At 33.7% G+C, this 16,875-nt stretch overlaps 2 protein-coding genes across 3 annotated transcripts; one reads left to right on the forward strand and one right to left on the reverse strand.

The window, feature by feature from the left end:
- Positions 1-4,560: 4,560 nt before the first annotated feature.
- LOC6643036 (DC-STAMP domain-containing protein 2) lies at positions 4,561-8,811 on the forward strand. Of its 2 annotated transcripts, XM_023176233.2 has the most exons (10): positions 4,561-4,799; positions 4,875-5,185; positions 6,233-6,493; positions 6,553-6,766; positions 6,829-6,982; positions 7,564-8,041; positions 8,104-8,197; positions 8,250-8,348; positions 8,414-8,551; positions 8,615-8,811. In XM_023176233.2, the coding sequence occupies exons 1-10, from the start codon at positions 4,579-4,581 to the stop codon at positions 8,697-8,699; spliced, it is 2,055 nt and encodes a 684-aa protein (XP_023032001.1). In that variant the 5' UTR covers positions 4,561-4,578; the 3' UTR covers positions 8,700-8,811. The 2 variants fall into 2 exon arrangements, with proteins under 2 accessions (XP_023032001.1, XP_046868214.1); XM_047012258.1 differs by lacking the exons at positions 4,561-4,799; positions 4,875-5,185 and adding an exon at positions 5,899-6,124.
- Positions 8,812-13,676: 4,865 nt separating this feature from the next.
- Positions 13,677-16,364, reverse strand: LOC6643037 (dynein axonemal intermediate chain 4). Its single transcript, XM_002065931.3, has 5 exons — positions 16,105-16,364; positions 15,811-16,035; positions 14,304-15,742; positions 14,032-14,244; positions 13,677-13,969 (listed from the first exon to the last, which is right to left on the reverse strand). Exons 1-5 carry the CDS (start codon positions 16,273-16,275, stop codon positions 13,753-13,755), a joined length of 2,265 nt encoding a protein of 754 aa, XP_002065967.1. The 5' UTR covers positions 16,276-16,364; the 3' UTR covers positions 13,677-13,752.
- Positions 16,365-16,875: the final 511 nt, after the last annotated feature.

A 16,875-nucleotide genomic window follows, 5' to 3' on the forward strand; every position in this document is an offset into this window, starting at 1 on the left:
ACTACAATAGCTCAGAAAATAACAAAGTTAGTGAGAAAAGTCACTGTACGTGACTTTGCCGTTTGTATGGGACCTATATGGTATAGTGGTCCGATCCGGCTGAATCCGAGATATACAACCTGTGCACTATATACAAGCCTACATATAAAATTTCAGCTCTGTAGCTCCTACGGTCTAGAAGGAGTTAGAGCTGATCCAGACGGACGGACATGGCTATTTGAACTTGTCTCGTCGTGCTGATCAAGAATATATATACTTTATATGGTCGGAGATGCTTCTTTCTATGCGTTGGACACTTCTGACCAAAATTAATATAACAAGGGTACAAATATCAAGTGGAGAGGACCACAGAGAAGTAAGGAGATGTAACATAAGGATGCTAAATTTGGAAAAGAAATCGAAAGGAGTCGTCGTCTCATTCCAATGAAAGCACAAGCTCAAATTAGGAACAATTTCAGATTCTTTTTATTATCCGGCGAAGACTTATCACAATTCGTTGAGTTATATCAAAAGCTAATTATATAAAGAGGTTAAAACAACTTAAATTTGGCATCAAAGTTACAATCTTTAATTCATTCCCTCACATTGTCATTTTCTTAAATGGGGAAAACCAAAAATGTTAACCAAAAGGTCCTCATGGCTACTGATATTCCCTTTAGGATCTACAAAAAGGAATCTCATATTATAAAGCGTTTAAATCGATTGGAATGAACTTTATCTTAGAAGGGAATCAAATTTGTTTATTTACTTTTTGAAAGAGATTTTTCAAAAAAGACTTTTTGAATCGATTACAAAGTCAAGGTTTTCATTACATACGACTTGGCCGATAAAATCTATTGTCTACGACCAAAATATGGTATTATGATGGCCAACCTATTCCTTAAGACTTAAATATTCTATATTCAGACTTATTAATGTCTATTCTTATCTTGTTTTAGTATTGAAGAAAAGTATTGAATATTTGGGTGAGCTCTAACCCATTTTCGGTCGTTATACGACTTTTGAATGAGCAGATTGAGACATATTTAAAAAAAAAGTTAGAATATTTTTAAATCATTTTTCATAAATTTGCAAAGGCTTTTTTAGAAAAATGACTTATCGCTGAATAAGTTGACTTTTTGGTGCGTTAGAAAACTGTAGAGCTGAGATGTGTGTCCTTTTATCAAATCCTTAGTTAAAAAATTGTTTTTTTGCATACTTTAAAAGCGATCAGACATTAGATATATAAACTATATACAAGTTCTCTGGAATATACTTTTTGAACCCATTTTTGACATTTCTAGTAGAACTTGCAAACGTCTTAACAATCTTTAACAGGGCCGCAAAGAGAAAATCAGGGCCCGGGGGTAACCATGTTCGGGCCCCCTACTTCCCTTCAAATAAAGCCGCTATTTTCGACTGTGATGTTGGCGGGCCTTTCTGAAAACTGCGGGCCCGGGGGAAACCCCCTTCCCCCCTCTCGGTGGCCATGATCCTTAATTTTAAATATATAAAGAAGAAATTTTTAGCAGCAGAACAAACAAATGGCAAATTACGGGTTGTCCTACTTATGTGGACGGCAGTGTATTTAAGTATAATATATATAATAATCGTTAGGACCATAAGTGAATAATACCAATGTATACGATATCGAAAATGGAGTTGATTATGTTTAATATATTACATATAATATATTAATACCGTATACTTGTACAATTCACCGAATTTCGATTGGAAAAAAAAAACAAAAAATACATTTTTATAGGTGGATTATCAATCTCAAATGTAAATAAAACTACATATTTATATTAACTAGTGATCGAGAGAGAGAGAGGGAGAGAGAGAGACAGAGAGAAAGAGAAAGAGAAGGAAAGTGATTTAAACTTTAGTAATAATTTTGTTAAACCCTTCCCCCTCCCCCCGCCACTTCTATATATATACCAAATAACAATCCGATACAGTTTCAAACAAAAAATATCGGTAATAAATCCTAATACGTAATCCTAGCCCAAAGATATTTATTATAACTGGCGATATTTTCATTTAATTTGAATTACAATTAAATTTCGTCCGATTTACCATATTTATATTGCCGATATGTAATTGAAAAGTAAAAGTTATGAAAATTAAACTGAAATTCATAATTAAAAGGGAAGAATTATATAAGAATATTTTGTTTTTGTTGGGCCTATATACATAAAATAATAATAAATATTACATAATTCTAATTATACATACATAACACACACACACACACACACACACATGTGCACACACACACGCTATGTGTGTGTGTATATATATATCTATATACATATTATATATCCGAATTATATACACAATATATACATACATATATATATGTATAATGTATATTGATTAATTCAATAGAGTGCGAATATCTGAATCGTTTTATCCAAGTTCAATCTCTAGGGGTGCTAGACTGAGTTATATAAGAAGAAGCCGATGATCGATGACGATTATGATAATGAATGATTATGAATAAAGCCTAATCGTAAACTATTAACGTAAACGTAATTCAATTACCTTGCAAATGTATCAAATACACTAACTAATTTGCATCTTTACATAAATACATACATACATACATACATAGATACATGCATACATACTCGTATACAGTACAGATATATATATATATAAATATATATCTCTATATATACATATATCTATAGGTTATAGTATATAAACCTTAACACAAAATCCAATCCCAACTCCCCCTCCAAACATACATTACCATATTACTTACTTAATGCATAACGCGCGATCCGATGATATTTCAACTAAAAGTAAATTACGAAATGAATATACATACATATAGAAATATATATATATATTTACATATATAGATTTTAAGCAGGAAAAACAAACAAAAAACAATTGAAATATGAACAAATGAAATGAAAAACAATTTGAAATATTATGGCATATTTAATACGGTAATATACATATTCATACATATACACTTAATGAACACCCCCTCCCTCATCCCTCTCCCACTCCGCCATTCACCACACACACTCTTGATCCATTTACCCTTTAACATAAGTCTCAAAAAAACAAAAAACAAAAAACAAAATCAGTTGATGGAGTTATTGCCCGCATTGAATCTTCAATTCCGACTGCAACGTTGTATTTTTCTGCACAAGAAAATCAATAAACTGAATTGCAACATTTAAACAAACAAACAAAGAAACAAACATACAAACAAACACAACAAATAAAAGTTCGTTACATTGAAAACGCATTTGCATTTGGTTTTTGTTTCTTTTTCTAGTATCAATTCAAATTTGCCACCATTAAATTTGGCCAATTGGTAAATATATATAATCGAAAATCCACTAGCAGGTGGCTAATGGATTGAATGGGCCCAAAACGGAATCAAAGATGTCGGATGGAGAATCTTACTTCATGTGCTCAAATCTGTAGGAACGACTTTTTCCTTTAGCTTGACTTTTTTTAAGTAAAACTGCAATTCAATTGTCGTTTTTTGACTTTACAAGGAGCAGAATAGAAAATATCGAGCGGCTGCTTCACTGTCTCTATTCTAATCAAGAAAAGTGAGCCTTGAATAATGTCATTCAGTATTAAGATTTTTCACTAGATACGCAGTGGGCATAAAGGATTATCAATGTAAATGTTCAAAAAGTGTTCAAAACTGACTGATAATAAAAGACTCACGCACTTTGAATTAGATATTTAAAGCATCTGAATGTTTAAAAACTTTCAAATAGTTCTTTATCGCAGTTGCTGTAGTTTCCTTTGCTGGTGCTTAGTTTTTTAATTTTGTTAAAATCTTTCGTTTATTGACTTTTAAAAAATTTAACAACAAGCTGACCACATAAACGCCTATTGGATTGGTATTAACTTTGTGTTTCAGTCCATCGTTTTTATCTACAAATATTAAATATTTAAAACGTATAGCATACTTTTTGGGGCAAGTACATTTTTGGCTTGCATCTAAACTAGAAACATTTATATTTTAAACGGTTTTGAAATAAAAAAATTGAAAATCGTGTTACGTTGTGCAAGAAATTTGTTCAATGTCATTTAAATATGTTCTAAATTACTATGAAACTCTAATTTAACGCTTGGGATTCATCAAAATAGAGTCGCAGAAAAATAGATAATATCATCAGAAAATTGTGTTGGAGAAGTCCCCAAAAATGCTCAAAAACCTTTAACTGGTTGTAATTTTATAATTTTGCAAAAAGTTTACCAAATTATTGCCTAATAATTTGCAATTGCAATATGAATCATTACCTTAAAAAGTATTGACATTGGGTTTTGTTTTCTGTTTCTATTCGGAGTAAAATTTCAAATTTGCCGCCAATGTTGTGCTCACAGGCGCCATCTAGCAATCGTTTTAAAACAACTGTTAAGGGGAATAAAAATAATAACAAGGTGGCAACATTTCGCCTTGCTTGGCTAGCCAAGACAACAACCATACACATAAAAAAGTATGGCAGCGCTTCATTAATCTGCTGAGTCCGTTAAATTTCAAAAATTTAGCAATAAAATTGAAAGGAAAATCACATGTGCTTTGTGTTAATAAGCAGATTTTATCATTGATTAAAAATGGCTAACGATTTGAAACCGTTGCGCGATGGTTATGAAGTGTGGCCAATCAAATTGATTATTCGTCTGATCTTATGTGGCTATTTGACGGGCCTGATGATAAGTTTTATCTGGTATCAATGGCATCCCCGGCAAAAGAAACGTGATCTCAATCAACGTTGGTTTCTATTCATTGGTCTCAGTGTGATCTTTATAGCACTTCTCTACAGTCGAGCCGTGAGGTGAGGTCAATTTGCTTTATACTAACTTTATGCACTTTTGCATGCGTGTGTGTGTGTGTGTATGTGTTTTTTCAGATGCATATTGACCCTGGCCGTGCCCTCATTGGCCAGTTCACGTGGTCGTGCTCTGATCATTGCCTTTGCCTTCTTTGTGGCTGCCATTGGACCAACAGCAAATATTTTAGCCAATTTAATGGTTATGCTACGTAGTTTGGCCTGTGGCCAGGAATTATTGCGTCAGGTGTTGGGACAAATGTTGGATGTTATATTGGAACCGATTCATGCCATACAGACTGCCATTTCCCTGCTATTGAACGAAGTGCGACGAGTCGTTAAACATGTTACGGAAATGCTCCTACGAATTCAAGCCTATCTAATGATAATCAGTAAGTTAAACTCAAAACTCAAAAAGGCTTCTTTAGTACGAAGAAATAACTTCTTGACTTCAAGCATAACGTAAAGAACCTTGAATAGTTTTAGAAAAGATTTTTTGACTTGAGTAATTTAAAAATTTTTAAGGAGAACCGAAGAAGCTGAAAAATTATATAAAAGACCGATATTTTGATGGGTGTCTTTAAAATCCGTTAATAAATGGCAACTAAAGAAAGGGAACAAAGAATATTAAAGAGTGCAAAAAAGATTTGATATAAAAATACCTCAAAAATTCTTAAAATTCTTAGATGCTGTATACTTTGAACCAACTTTTTCTCAAAAACTTGAATTGAAATACTTTGATTTAGAATTTATAATTTTGTTACAAAAATTTTAACATTTTTTTTTTAAATTTCCAACTGTTTAATGCTTATATTGAATAAAAACTGCTATATTAAAAAATAAAAATTCAATAAAAAATAGAAAAAATAAAAAATTGCAATAGAATTGAGATATGTATATGTAACTCTTCAAAAATTATTAGAAATTGGTTTACTTAATGGTCAGAGAAACGAGACAGATTCTTTAAAAATTTAGCTTAAAAATTGTTTTAATATTCCTTAAAAATAAAGTAGACAGATTGACCGAAAATTTGACATGTGACAGTTTTTAGAAATCCTTAACTCTGCGAATCTGTTTGTTCCGGGTTTCAAAGTGTATAAGTACATATATCGATTTGCCTTTTGGAATCCTTTCTGTTAATTTGCATTCCAAACTTAAAACCAAATTTTTCGTCAATTTGTAGCCTTTCGTAATTGATATTTTTTTCCCCCAAGATTTTATGTTAAGTTTTGATATCATTTTAAAATACAAAATTAAAAATCTAAATAGGCCTCTAAGAGTCGGTTAAAAATGCTGTTGTGAAATAGAAACTTATTTATCAATGTTCAAAAGTAATTTACTAAAATGGAATTAAAGAATCATTATTTTCAATTTTTTTTATTTTAGTGATCTAATAAGGATTATATATATATATTAGCTCTCTCTCTCTCTCTCTTAAGTTAATACCTTGAAAAATTGCGCTGCCTGGCTGAAATCAATTGTGGAACTTTGCAACACTGAATTGGGTACACCATGGCAACGTTGCCAGAGGGCAGCCGATCGTGCCATGATCAAATGTCGCCAGAAATTGGGAATATTTCGCCCCCTTTGCTATGCTACGAAAATCTATTTGGCCATCTGCTATCCAGCCAAAATAATTGATGTCTTCTGTTCGGGTTTCTGGGATCAAAGTTGGGAACTGCTAGACAAAATTATGGCAAGTAAGTTTTAAACGTTTTGACAGACAAATTCCATTTCGCCTCAATGTTTTTTTTTTTAGGATACCATGAGTTTGTCCATCACATTGAGCAAATGTTCGATGTCACTATAACATTTGAACACGATTTCTATTTTGAAACAAATGCCAGCAGAAATCTATCCGATGTGGGTGAAGAGATCATTGAGGATATACGTCAACGCTTGGGACCATTTGTTTTACTCTTGGGTTGGCTGGATCTTCTTTGTTGGCTAATGCTACTCACCGTGTTCATTAAGTATAATAATAATAATGCATTTTTGATATAGAGAATTTTGAAATTGAATTTAATTTCAACAGGGCCATATATTTCTATGCACGCTATATGTATAGTCGAAAATATCAGAATAAATATATAACTGGATCATTATATTGGATTGATAGGCAAAGGCAACGACATGGTGAGCCAACAGTTATGCCTCTCAAGCGTCTTGAAAAATTGAAATATATCAAGGTATATATAATAGAATATGTATATTATTTTAGGTACTGTTTATGATTTATCATATCAGAGACCATAAGGGTCACACTCTATAAATTTTGCATTTGGTATTATGTAGGCAGTTCAAGATTGTTTTAAAATTTTTGACACTCCCACTTTTGAGCCCAAAAAACCCCAATGAAGAATAGAGAATAGAGTTTCCTTTGCAATGTTGCAATTTTTGAAATTAGGTCCTTATGTGCTTGTGAGAGTGAGTAAGATAGGAGACTCTAAGGATCGGACCCAACCAAAGATTCCCTTTGAAATATTTGTTGATTGAAATGGAATTCAATTTTTAAAAATCACAAACAAAAAAAAAACAATATCCTTTTCAATATTTACATTTCTTCAAATCACTGTCTAAGTCGTTATGTGATTGTGAGAATAAATTTTTTTCTTTTTATTATTGCTAACTATTTTTGTTCTCGTTTCAAGTTATGAGCCATTATTTTGTTGGAAGAATAAATTACGCAAATTTATTTTTTTCTGATTTTGATTTTTTTAATTAAGATATATATTATCAAGCTTAATTGTATCTTTTTCTCATCCTCCAGATAAATAGTTGTCGTTTAACCCGCGGCGAGTGTTTTTTGATTGCCAAGAATACATTTTTTATGGTCATTACGTGTGTTCAACTTTTTACAATTTGCTTTGTGGATTATAGTCTATTTTGGCTTTTGGCCACAATGTCATATTATGGCCATCAACAGGCCGATTTGGATGTACCTGCCTATATAGATCTGGAGATAAAGGGTGGCGGTTTCATTGGTGATATAATGAGGGGAATGGCCAATGCATTTCGTCCTTTAACACAACGAAGTACGGTGACCACTCAGCATTGTTTGCCCCTGCCTAGAGAACCAAATTACTGGAGATATTGGGAAATTCTGGCACTTTGTATTGTGGCCTGGTTAATTGGTATTGCTGAACCATATGCCCTGCGATTGCGTCATGTGATAATGCGTTGTTTCTATCCAGAACGAGCCCATATAAGGGCTCTCTATTTGCATAATAAAATCCTAACGGAAAGAGGTGGGTTTTTGTTACCTTTGTGATATCCTTGATGAGTTTAAAGTTTAAAAAGTTATACTCAGTTAGTTTCTTTAAGTTCGCGCGACGCAAGGCCAGAGCAGCCTTTATGTATCAAGATCCCGAAGGATCTATTGGTTGTCTCAGTTGGTTAAATCGGTACGTAAAACAGAATCGAAAAGCTTTATATGGGCTTATATTTCCTCCTCAGGTTCAATTGCTGCGGCTGTTGTTGGTGCTTAGCCTGTTGTTTCTTTTGCTGTGGTCCACGAAGTGATCTCTGTGTTGTTTGTGCGAAAACTTTAAGCCCGTTAGTAGAATTTCCACTTGATGTTGGCTTTGAACTAGGACCTTTAACTCTTCTTCCTTTTGCAGCTCCACGTGCATACGTTGCGATACCAAAGACTGTCCTGGAATCTATTGTCACAGATGCTTCAGTGAGTCCAATAACAAATGCTGCCTCTGCAAGCGTCCCATTGACTATGGTGATTATAGCGATTTCTCTGAGGTTCAGTGAGTAAACACATTTTGATTTATTTAACTAAAAATTGCAACTAAATTCAAGTCGATTTAAAGGGACTCCTCAAATGATTCGGAATTGGAATCCTTTGGACATCGTGAGGCTCGTCTCTGCTATATGCGCAAGATTCCAATTAACTAAAAAAAAAGAGCAAAACTTGGCAAAATTGTTTTAACTATTCAGACTTTTTCATTAAATGCTCATCAAATATAGCTCGAACGTTGCCAAATTCAATTTACTATGCAAAAATTGATGTCCATATATGAATAAACAATAAAATTGTTAAAAAAAAATTAGATCTAATCAGTTATTCCTACACAAATATGATTTTAAATGGCATAGAGTCATATTTTTTAGTTTATTTTATTTCATTTATTTATGATGTTAGGAATAATTGAAATTATTGATAAACTGAATAGCTGACTGTTTACATATTTATCTACTTGGTTGAGATTTACTTTTAATTTTTATTTATAATAGATCAATCCTAGCCAGCTATGGACAGGAGAGCGCCGCTGCCCCCTCCTAAAGTGTTTTTTTTTTTCTATTTTCTTAAGATTTCATTGAATTTAAGATGAAATGGATCGCGTTAGAATATAATTTTGAGTACGTTGAGCTTCGATAATCTGCGTAAAACTGATTTATTGTATTTAAAATGGATTAATTAATGCAATGTGTTATGTAAATAAATAATTAATATTATACTTGTGTCGTATTAACTGAATATAAACAATCAGCCCCAGATTAAGCCATCACGGTAGCAATTGAAAATTCAAAAATATCAGCTAGCGGGCTTATAATGCTAATTAGAAAATCAATTTCCAAACTCGGAACGATTTGGAAAGATAATGGTTGAACATAAATATTTGTTTAATCTGCCTTTTTTTCAATCTCAAACCGATTTAAAAAAGTTACATCTGAATTAAAGCGGAATTTAATATATTTTAAAACGGGATTAAAAACTGGGATATTTTAAAAAATTGACATAAAATTTACTTCTTCAATGACATTATCCCAATTTGAAATTAAAGACATAAATTTCTTTAATACTCAAAAAATTTACTTAATTAATTAAAATAAAGATTTAATAGAATACTTTTGTGTTCTCTGTCTTTCTTTTTACGGTATGCGTTGAAAAACTTTCGCCAGTAGTTGGACTCAGTGGCCCAGTAACGGGGGGGTTTTGGGGATAAAAACCTCCCCCGAAAATTGATTCACATTAACTAAGTGATATTTCATATTTGGAATTTTGCTCAATATCTTTGATCCTAAAACATGTTAACCCCCCCCCCCCCCCCCCCCCCCCCCCCCCCGAAAATTTTTCTGGCTACGCCACTGGTTGGACTTCTCGAACTGCAAACTTAGATATCTTTCAGAAAATTTTGAGATTTTCTAAAACGTTCTACAGAAAAGTATACATAAATATACCTTTATTCGCATTTCAGTAAGTTAGTTATATTTGCTTTAGTCTGACTTACTATAGAAGATTACCTTTCTACTGACAACCTGAAAAAACTGGCAGAAAATTATTGATTATGGATATTTCACAATTCCACATAGGAAAGATTACAATTCATTCAATATGCAAAAAAGTAGCAAAAAGTCAAAGTAAGCAAAAAAAAAAGAGCAAAATTTGCGAAATTCAAAAGATAAATTAAAAATTATTTTACTTTATTAGTTGTTTTAGATCCACAAACCCTTCAATGGGCTGGATACATACTCAGTCTGCACTTTGGGATAAAAAAAAAAAAACAGCCACAGCTGGGATAACAAAATGCGATTACCAGGAAACAGTTAAAGACGTTTATTATTAGGAAAAAAAATAGTAGGGGGATGAACAAAACACAAGACGGTTTTGTCTTGTTTTTAATCGATCTCAAATCTCTTGGAAATATTTTCATGTGCCATTTGTTTTGCAGTATATAAAATCAACTTTGGTCATATGTATTTTAGGAATTTATCGGATAAAATTTCAAGCATCATCATTATGATTATTATCATCATCATCGTCATCACCATCGCCATCGTCATCGTCATCGTCATCTTTGAGCTGCTACTGTAAGTCTGCCTCTTTGATACCCGGTTTCTGTCTTCTCTTGCCACAATAACACTTTGTTTTCAATTTGTGTCTCCATCATTTACCGCCTCAGCAACGTTCTTTCAACTGTGAGATCAAGTGCTGGGTTGTGTGGTGGCTTTTAAGGACCAATGAACCACCGACTGGTTGGATGGCAGCTCACTGGCTGGACTGGCTGACGGAATGGTCTGGCATGTGGGCAACAATTAAATGTTCATTAAATGCGACAACAACGACAAGTTCAGAGATTGTTTCTCAGCAATTAATGTCCACAAGGATCGCGCCACTGATGATGACATCCAAGTGAGCGATTTTTTGTGGCCGACTGAACCATTTCATCTCATTCTCATTCTCTCTCTTCTCTCTCTTTGTTGGCCTATTGTTTGGAAGAAGAAAAAAATGTGCTGTGTAATTTACGATCCCTCAAATGCGGTGGTCCAGCTTCAACTTCATGTTTATATTTACGATCCTCAAAATTTTGACATTTATTTCTATTTTTTTTTTCTGTTTTTTTTTTTTTTTTGGTTTTGTTGGTCTATAACATGCTATAGATCTTGGTTCTGTTCGGTCGATTGTGTTTGATCTTGTTTAGCCCCATTTTCTTTTATGATTTTCTGGTTTCTCTTTCTCTACAATAAATTCTCCTCACTCTCATTCTCTCTCTCTCTCTCTCTCTGTCTCTGTGTGTCTTCCAGGTCTCTTTGCTATTATGCTAATGTGTGTACAAGTGTTTATTTGTTATTTAACACCCGCTGCCGCCCGCTGTCGATCTGAACCCGAATCCGTACCAGAGCCCAGACTTGGACCTCTGTCTGAATGACCACCATCGTTGACATACCAAATATGCTTAGGGTCAACCTCAATACACACACACACATATTTGTATTGCTCGTTCTTGTGTTTCACAGGTAAATGTTCGATATGTGGATATTGAATTACCCTTATCTCGAGTGTTTCTTCTTTTTTCTCTTCCCGTTTGACTACATTGAAACTTAAGCTCATCAAGTGCAATAAAAACTTCGTCTAATGAAGGGTGATCAAAAATATAACAACCAAAAAATAACCAAAGATTGCGTCTTGTTTAAAAAAATTTGCATATGAGAATTTAAAAAAAGAAAATAAAGATTCTAATAAATATTTTGTTATAATTTTAGTCTAAAGAATTTCTTGCTATGGCTAAATATATCAATATAACAATGGCTGAATCTAGAAAATATTTTCAAGATTTTCGTCTTAGAAATTTTCAAAAATGGCATTTATTTTAGATTAAGAATTAATTAAAATTTTCCAACCAATTAATACAGATTCACTAGTTGGAGATATAAGGAAATGAAAAGAGTAAAAAATTGTCCATTTCATTGGGAATGGACCCAGACCCCTCAGACTCCCCCCTGTATCCGTTCATGGATTTTTGGAGTTTATTTCATGAGATAGTACTAAAAGTTTTTAAAATCAAGTCTTTATCTTTGTAAATTTTGAGGTATTTCGTTTTTTCACCATTTTTTTTATGAATTATGTGGTTTTTGTTGTCTATATAGAAAAATATATCAAGCAAATAATAAGATGTCATGCATTTAGGGATTAAGGGGTTACATCTAGTTAGAATTTTTTTTCTTTTTTGTAATGTACATGTATTTAAGTATACACTCTATCAATTTCATTTAATCCGACGATTATTTTTGAAGTTACACGCATAAATGTAACGACGCGTCAGTGCATTTTAAAGTCGTGGGTGTGAACCTTGTCTTTCTCAAAACTGTGTTTTGAAAGTCGGTGACCAAGATTTCTCAGAAACGGCTGAACCGATTCATCTTAAATTTTTACACAGGCTTCTAAACTATATTTTCTAGTACTTAATCGAAGCTTTTTTATTACCGATAAAAATTGTCTTTTTTATACACAATTTAACGCCAAAATTATGGCAAAAAATAGATTTTTTTTTTTGAGAATCCGCCATTTTGTCAAAAAATTTTTTTTTGCTTATTCCTTCGATTAATTACAAGAATACACATTACTTTAACGAAATCCGTTTGGTTTTTTCATTTCAGATAGTCCATTTCAGAGATATAGTGGTCACCGTAAAATGCCTTCTCTAAAAGGGGTTCCAGGAGATCTGCTGTAGCAGCTTTAAAAACTGTTATTTTGACAAATAAAAAATTTTTAAATACTCTTCATAGTTACCATAATATATGTACAAATGCTTAAAATAATAAATTTAGAAGTTTTCTCAGGAAAAAATTTTGAAAAACCACATTTTTGAGAGCTTCTAACTAGATGTAACCCCTTAATTGAAGTTAGTTTTCTGTATAATTGAATATAATATAGTAAACTAAACAATAATTTTCAGAGGTTCAGAAAAGTACTACAAAAGAAGGTGAAAAATTTGAGGTAAAGTGCCAATTTGTTGTTGTTTTCTTCTAGATCGATGCACTTGATCTAGTGGTAATCTAATATCTTTAACCTACCTTTAACTCCCATCTCAAAGCTTTGACCGGAACAACTTTTTTATGGCAAATGTCCGTTTTGTCCACTCTCTTTATAGTCGATATTTATGGCGGATTAAAAGCCTTAAGAGCCCTATCCCATGTGGAATTTATATGAATTTGGCAATATTTTAAGTAAAAGTTACATAAGATTCTAAATATTAAGTATAAGCAAAGGAAATACTGAACTAAAGTTGCATAAAAAGAGTTTAATACTGTTTCCCAACATTCTTTATTTTAGAAACCTCTTGGACGGTGAATTTTATCCCTAAATCCTTTAACACATGAATGGATCCAGGGGGAAAGTCCTTGGGTGTTTGAGGATCTCGCAAAACATCGAATCCTTAAATAATTATTCACTTTTTTCGTTACTCTTCACGGTTAACCAAGTGAGTTTTTAGAGCAATTTTGTTAAATTATCAACTGAAATATCAATTTATCATATAACTATAGTTTTTTCGGCACTCTTTACGCCTTACCAGTCAGTTTTTCAAGTGGTCAAGCGATTTCTGCCAATTAAAGCTTGTCTTTCAAAGAGATTTTGTAATATTTTATAAATAATTTTAGAATAATTCTCTTTATTTATTCTTGAAATGTTCATTCCTAAGTTACATACAATGTGAAATATGCTATATTAGACTGGTCTCAAGAATTTCTTATTGGGATAACCAAAGAAACCAATACTTTTCAGTTCAATGTACATTTCCTGATCATTGCCAATGGCCTTGTAGATGGCCTTTTCAAGTTCATCATACTGAAAATGTGGAGCAAATGGCATGTCATTCATGGCCTGAAATAGAGTATTGCCACGTTCATTGCCCACCACCAAGGTGCGACCACAATTGGAGAAACTGTTTAGAGAGAGAGAGAGATAAGTGAAATAATAATCATTATTTTAATCATTTTGCCATACGCTGCCACCGTATTGTAGGAGGAGTCCATTTCATGTTTAGCCATCGGTTTGAGTATGTTTCGACGAATATCCCATACGCTGGCACCATTACGATTCACAGAGACTAGAACGGTTGCATGAGTGGGACTCCAGTTGGCCCAATGAACGGGTGAATACTCATCTTGCAGTTCGATCAATGGACGTGATATGCCTTCAATCCATATGCGAATGTGCCTATGATGATAGAATGATGAGGATAAAGGATAATAGGGTTTGGGTTTCTTCTGCCTCACCAATCATTGCCACAGGTGAGAAACAGTTTGGGAGACCATGGCGAGAATTCCATTACAGTCACACCGCCCTCATGACACTTGAGAACTTCCAGATATTGATGCTGATAGTTGATGGAACACTTGTGAATACAACCCTCATCGGTGAGAATATAATAGATATCCTTATGCAAGGGATGTGTGGTTATATACAATCCCTGGGGATGTCGGCTCGATTCGCAAGTCAAAATAGGTGATATGGGTACAATTATGCCCTCTGGATGACCTTCGACACGTTCCAAAACCATTTGATTGAAAGCCAACAGGAACGGGCTCTTGTTAATGCGAAAACGTGTCACACAGCCATCCTGGGAGAGACTCAGAAATGGATCTATATCGGAGGCATCAATCTCACCGGCCTGTTTGATCCAACGTATGGCCACCACAGGCGAACAACTTGGCGATGTACTACGCTGTGATACAGCAATGGGCATATCGGTAGGACTACTTACATCCCTAACCTCGACACTGCCGTCGTACATGCCAATGGCCAGCAATGATGGCAAATATGGTGAGAAACAAACAGCTGTCACTGGCATTTGATAGTAGAAAGCTCGTTCCGGTTCTCCCGGATTCTTGATGCTCCACACATAGACATCTCCGGTGGCGGGGACCTGTTGCGATGAGAACGAGTATAGGCCATAGCCAATGGCCAAAATATCACCATTACTGCGACAAAAGCTCATATCACTGACAGCCTTTCGTTCATCGTGACTTGGCACCGGTATGAAACGAAATAGCAATTTCATTGAATACAAATATTCCGCTTCGCGTGAACATCGATCGATCTGTTCGAAATTGCGAAAACGTCGCATACCCGACTCATTCGTATTACTCGATAATGTGCGACCAATAAACATGACAGCATTCCGAAAATCAGCGCTTTCAAATAGACGATAACGTTGTGAACGTTCCTTTTCCCGCAGCTCGGAATCATCATCCTCATAGGGATTATCCTCATCGTATTGTGTATACGAGTTGCCCGTTTTACTTAGGCCATGTAAAGTGCTATGTATACTATACTTTTGCACCATATTATTGAGAGTATCGTACATCTCGAAATTGGATACATAAGAGCCGACGGTGGCGTGTGTCACCATTATGGTGTTTACGGCTCGACTCGATGTCAGGGTGACACTCGTTTGGGCATCATTATCCGAACGACGACGTATTTTACCTTTGCCAACTGTTAGATAATCATATTGACGATTATCATAGTCGGCCAGATCACCTTCCTGTGTACCCTTTATGGCTGTTGTACTGCATTGATTATGTAATTCAAAAAACTCAGTTTTACGTAAAGTTATTTTCAAAAATGATTTCTTATAGGGTGGAATAATTTTTGATTCGTAACTCTTATCGCTAACAGTTTGCGGATCAAAAATTATATTCTCAAAGGTTATCTAAGAAATGAAAAACAAAACTTTTTGAGGGGGGAGGGGTGGTAAGTTGAAAAGATAGAACATATTACCCCATTCATGACATCGTCAATGGACTGCTTATTGCCGCCAAGTCCTCCACGCATACTTGAACGTGTTCGGGATCGTGCATTACCACTTCGTGAATGATATAGTTGCATATCCTCGACGGCAACCTTAAACTGTAGATTATATTTCATAAACTGTTCGCTATACATCTCATTTGGTATCGATTTCGGTGTCACATCATTGCTTAACCCATCGTATTCATCTATCACCTGGAAAGCAGTTAAAAAAAAACATTGATTTCACTCCCAATCAATATCCACTCTATACTCTCAACTCACTTTAATATGGCCTCTTGCAAATATACTATTGTTAACTTCCTGAGCATAATAATGTAAAGGCTTTTTATCCTTTTTCTTTGGCTTGGCTTGCTCATCACCAAATTCCTTGGCAACCAGAACGGATTTCTTTTTCAAATCGACCGTCTCCAAGGTTGTTTTATAAAAGTCCATTTTGACTTCTTGTTTTATGCCGACAATTTCAAAAACTCTATGCCAAGTGAAAATTAAGTGTATTAAAAATATTTCAATCAATAGCTGGCCTACTTAAATTCGTAGAAAAAGAAACTGAAAATCTTTTAAAAACTCCAAAAGTCCGTAAGGAGATTCCAATCATTATCACATATGAAATATCTTAATCTCTCTTCTAATATTTTTCAAAAAGTCATTTTATAAATAAATCAAATAAATAGTTTATAAAAATGATTCTCACTAGTATTTCCATTTTAAAACTCTTTTAATTCTGATCTTTTGGTTAACTTAAATATTTACGTTATATGGTATACATATACATATCTTCTTCATATAAAATGAAGATGAATAATTTAAATGACAGTAGATCAACCAAAATATCAGTTGGAATAAAGAGTTCCTAAACTAAAGAAAAGGATCTGCGACTTCCTTCATATTATTAATCTATCTCCCCTTCTACGTAAACAAAGGCTTAATCATTCTCTTTTTTTATAAACTGATAAACAGAGAAGTTATTGGTAATCATTTAATATATAGTCTATATATTTATATTATATTATATATTGTGGGAATGGTCTGGCA

Source organism: Drosophila willistoni (genome assembly GCF_018902025.1).
Source record: "Drosophila willistoni isolate 14030-0811.24 chromosome XR unlocalized genomic scaffold, UCI_dwil_1.1 Seg41, whole genome shotgun sequence".
NCBI lineage: Eukaryota > Metazoa > Arthropoda > Insecta > Diptera > Drosophilidae > Drosophila > Drosophila willistoni.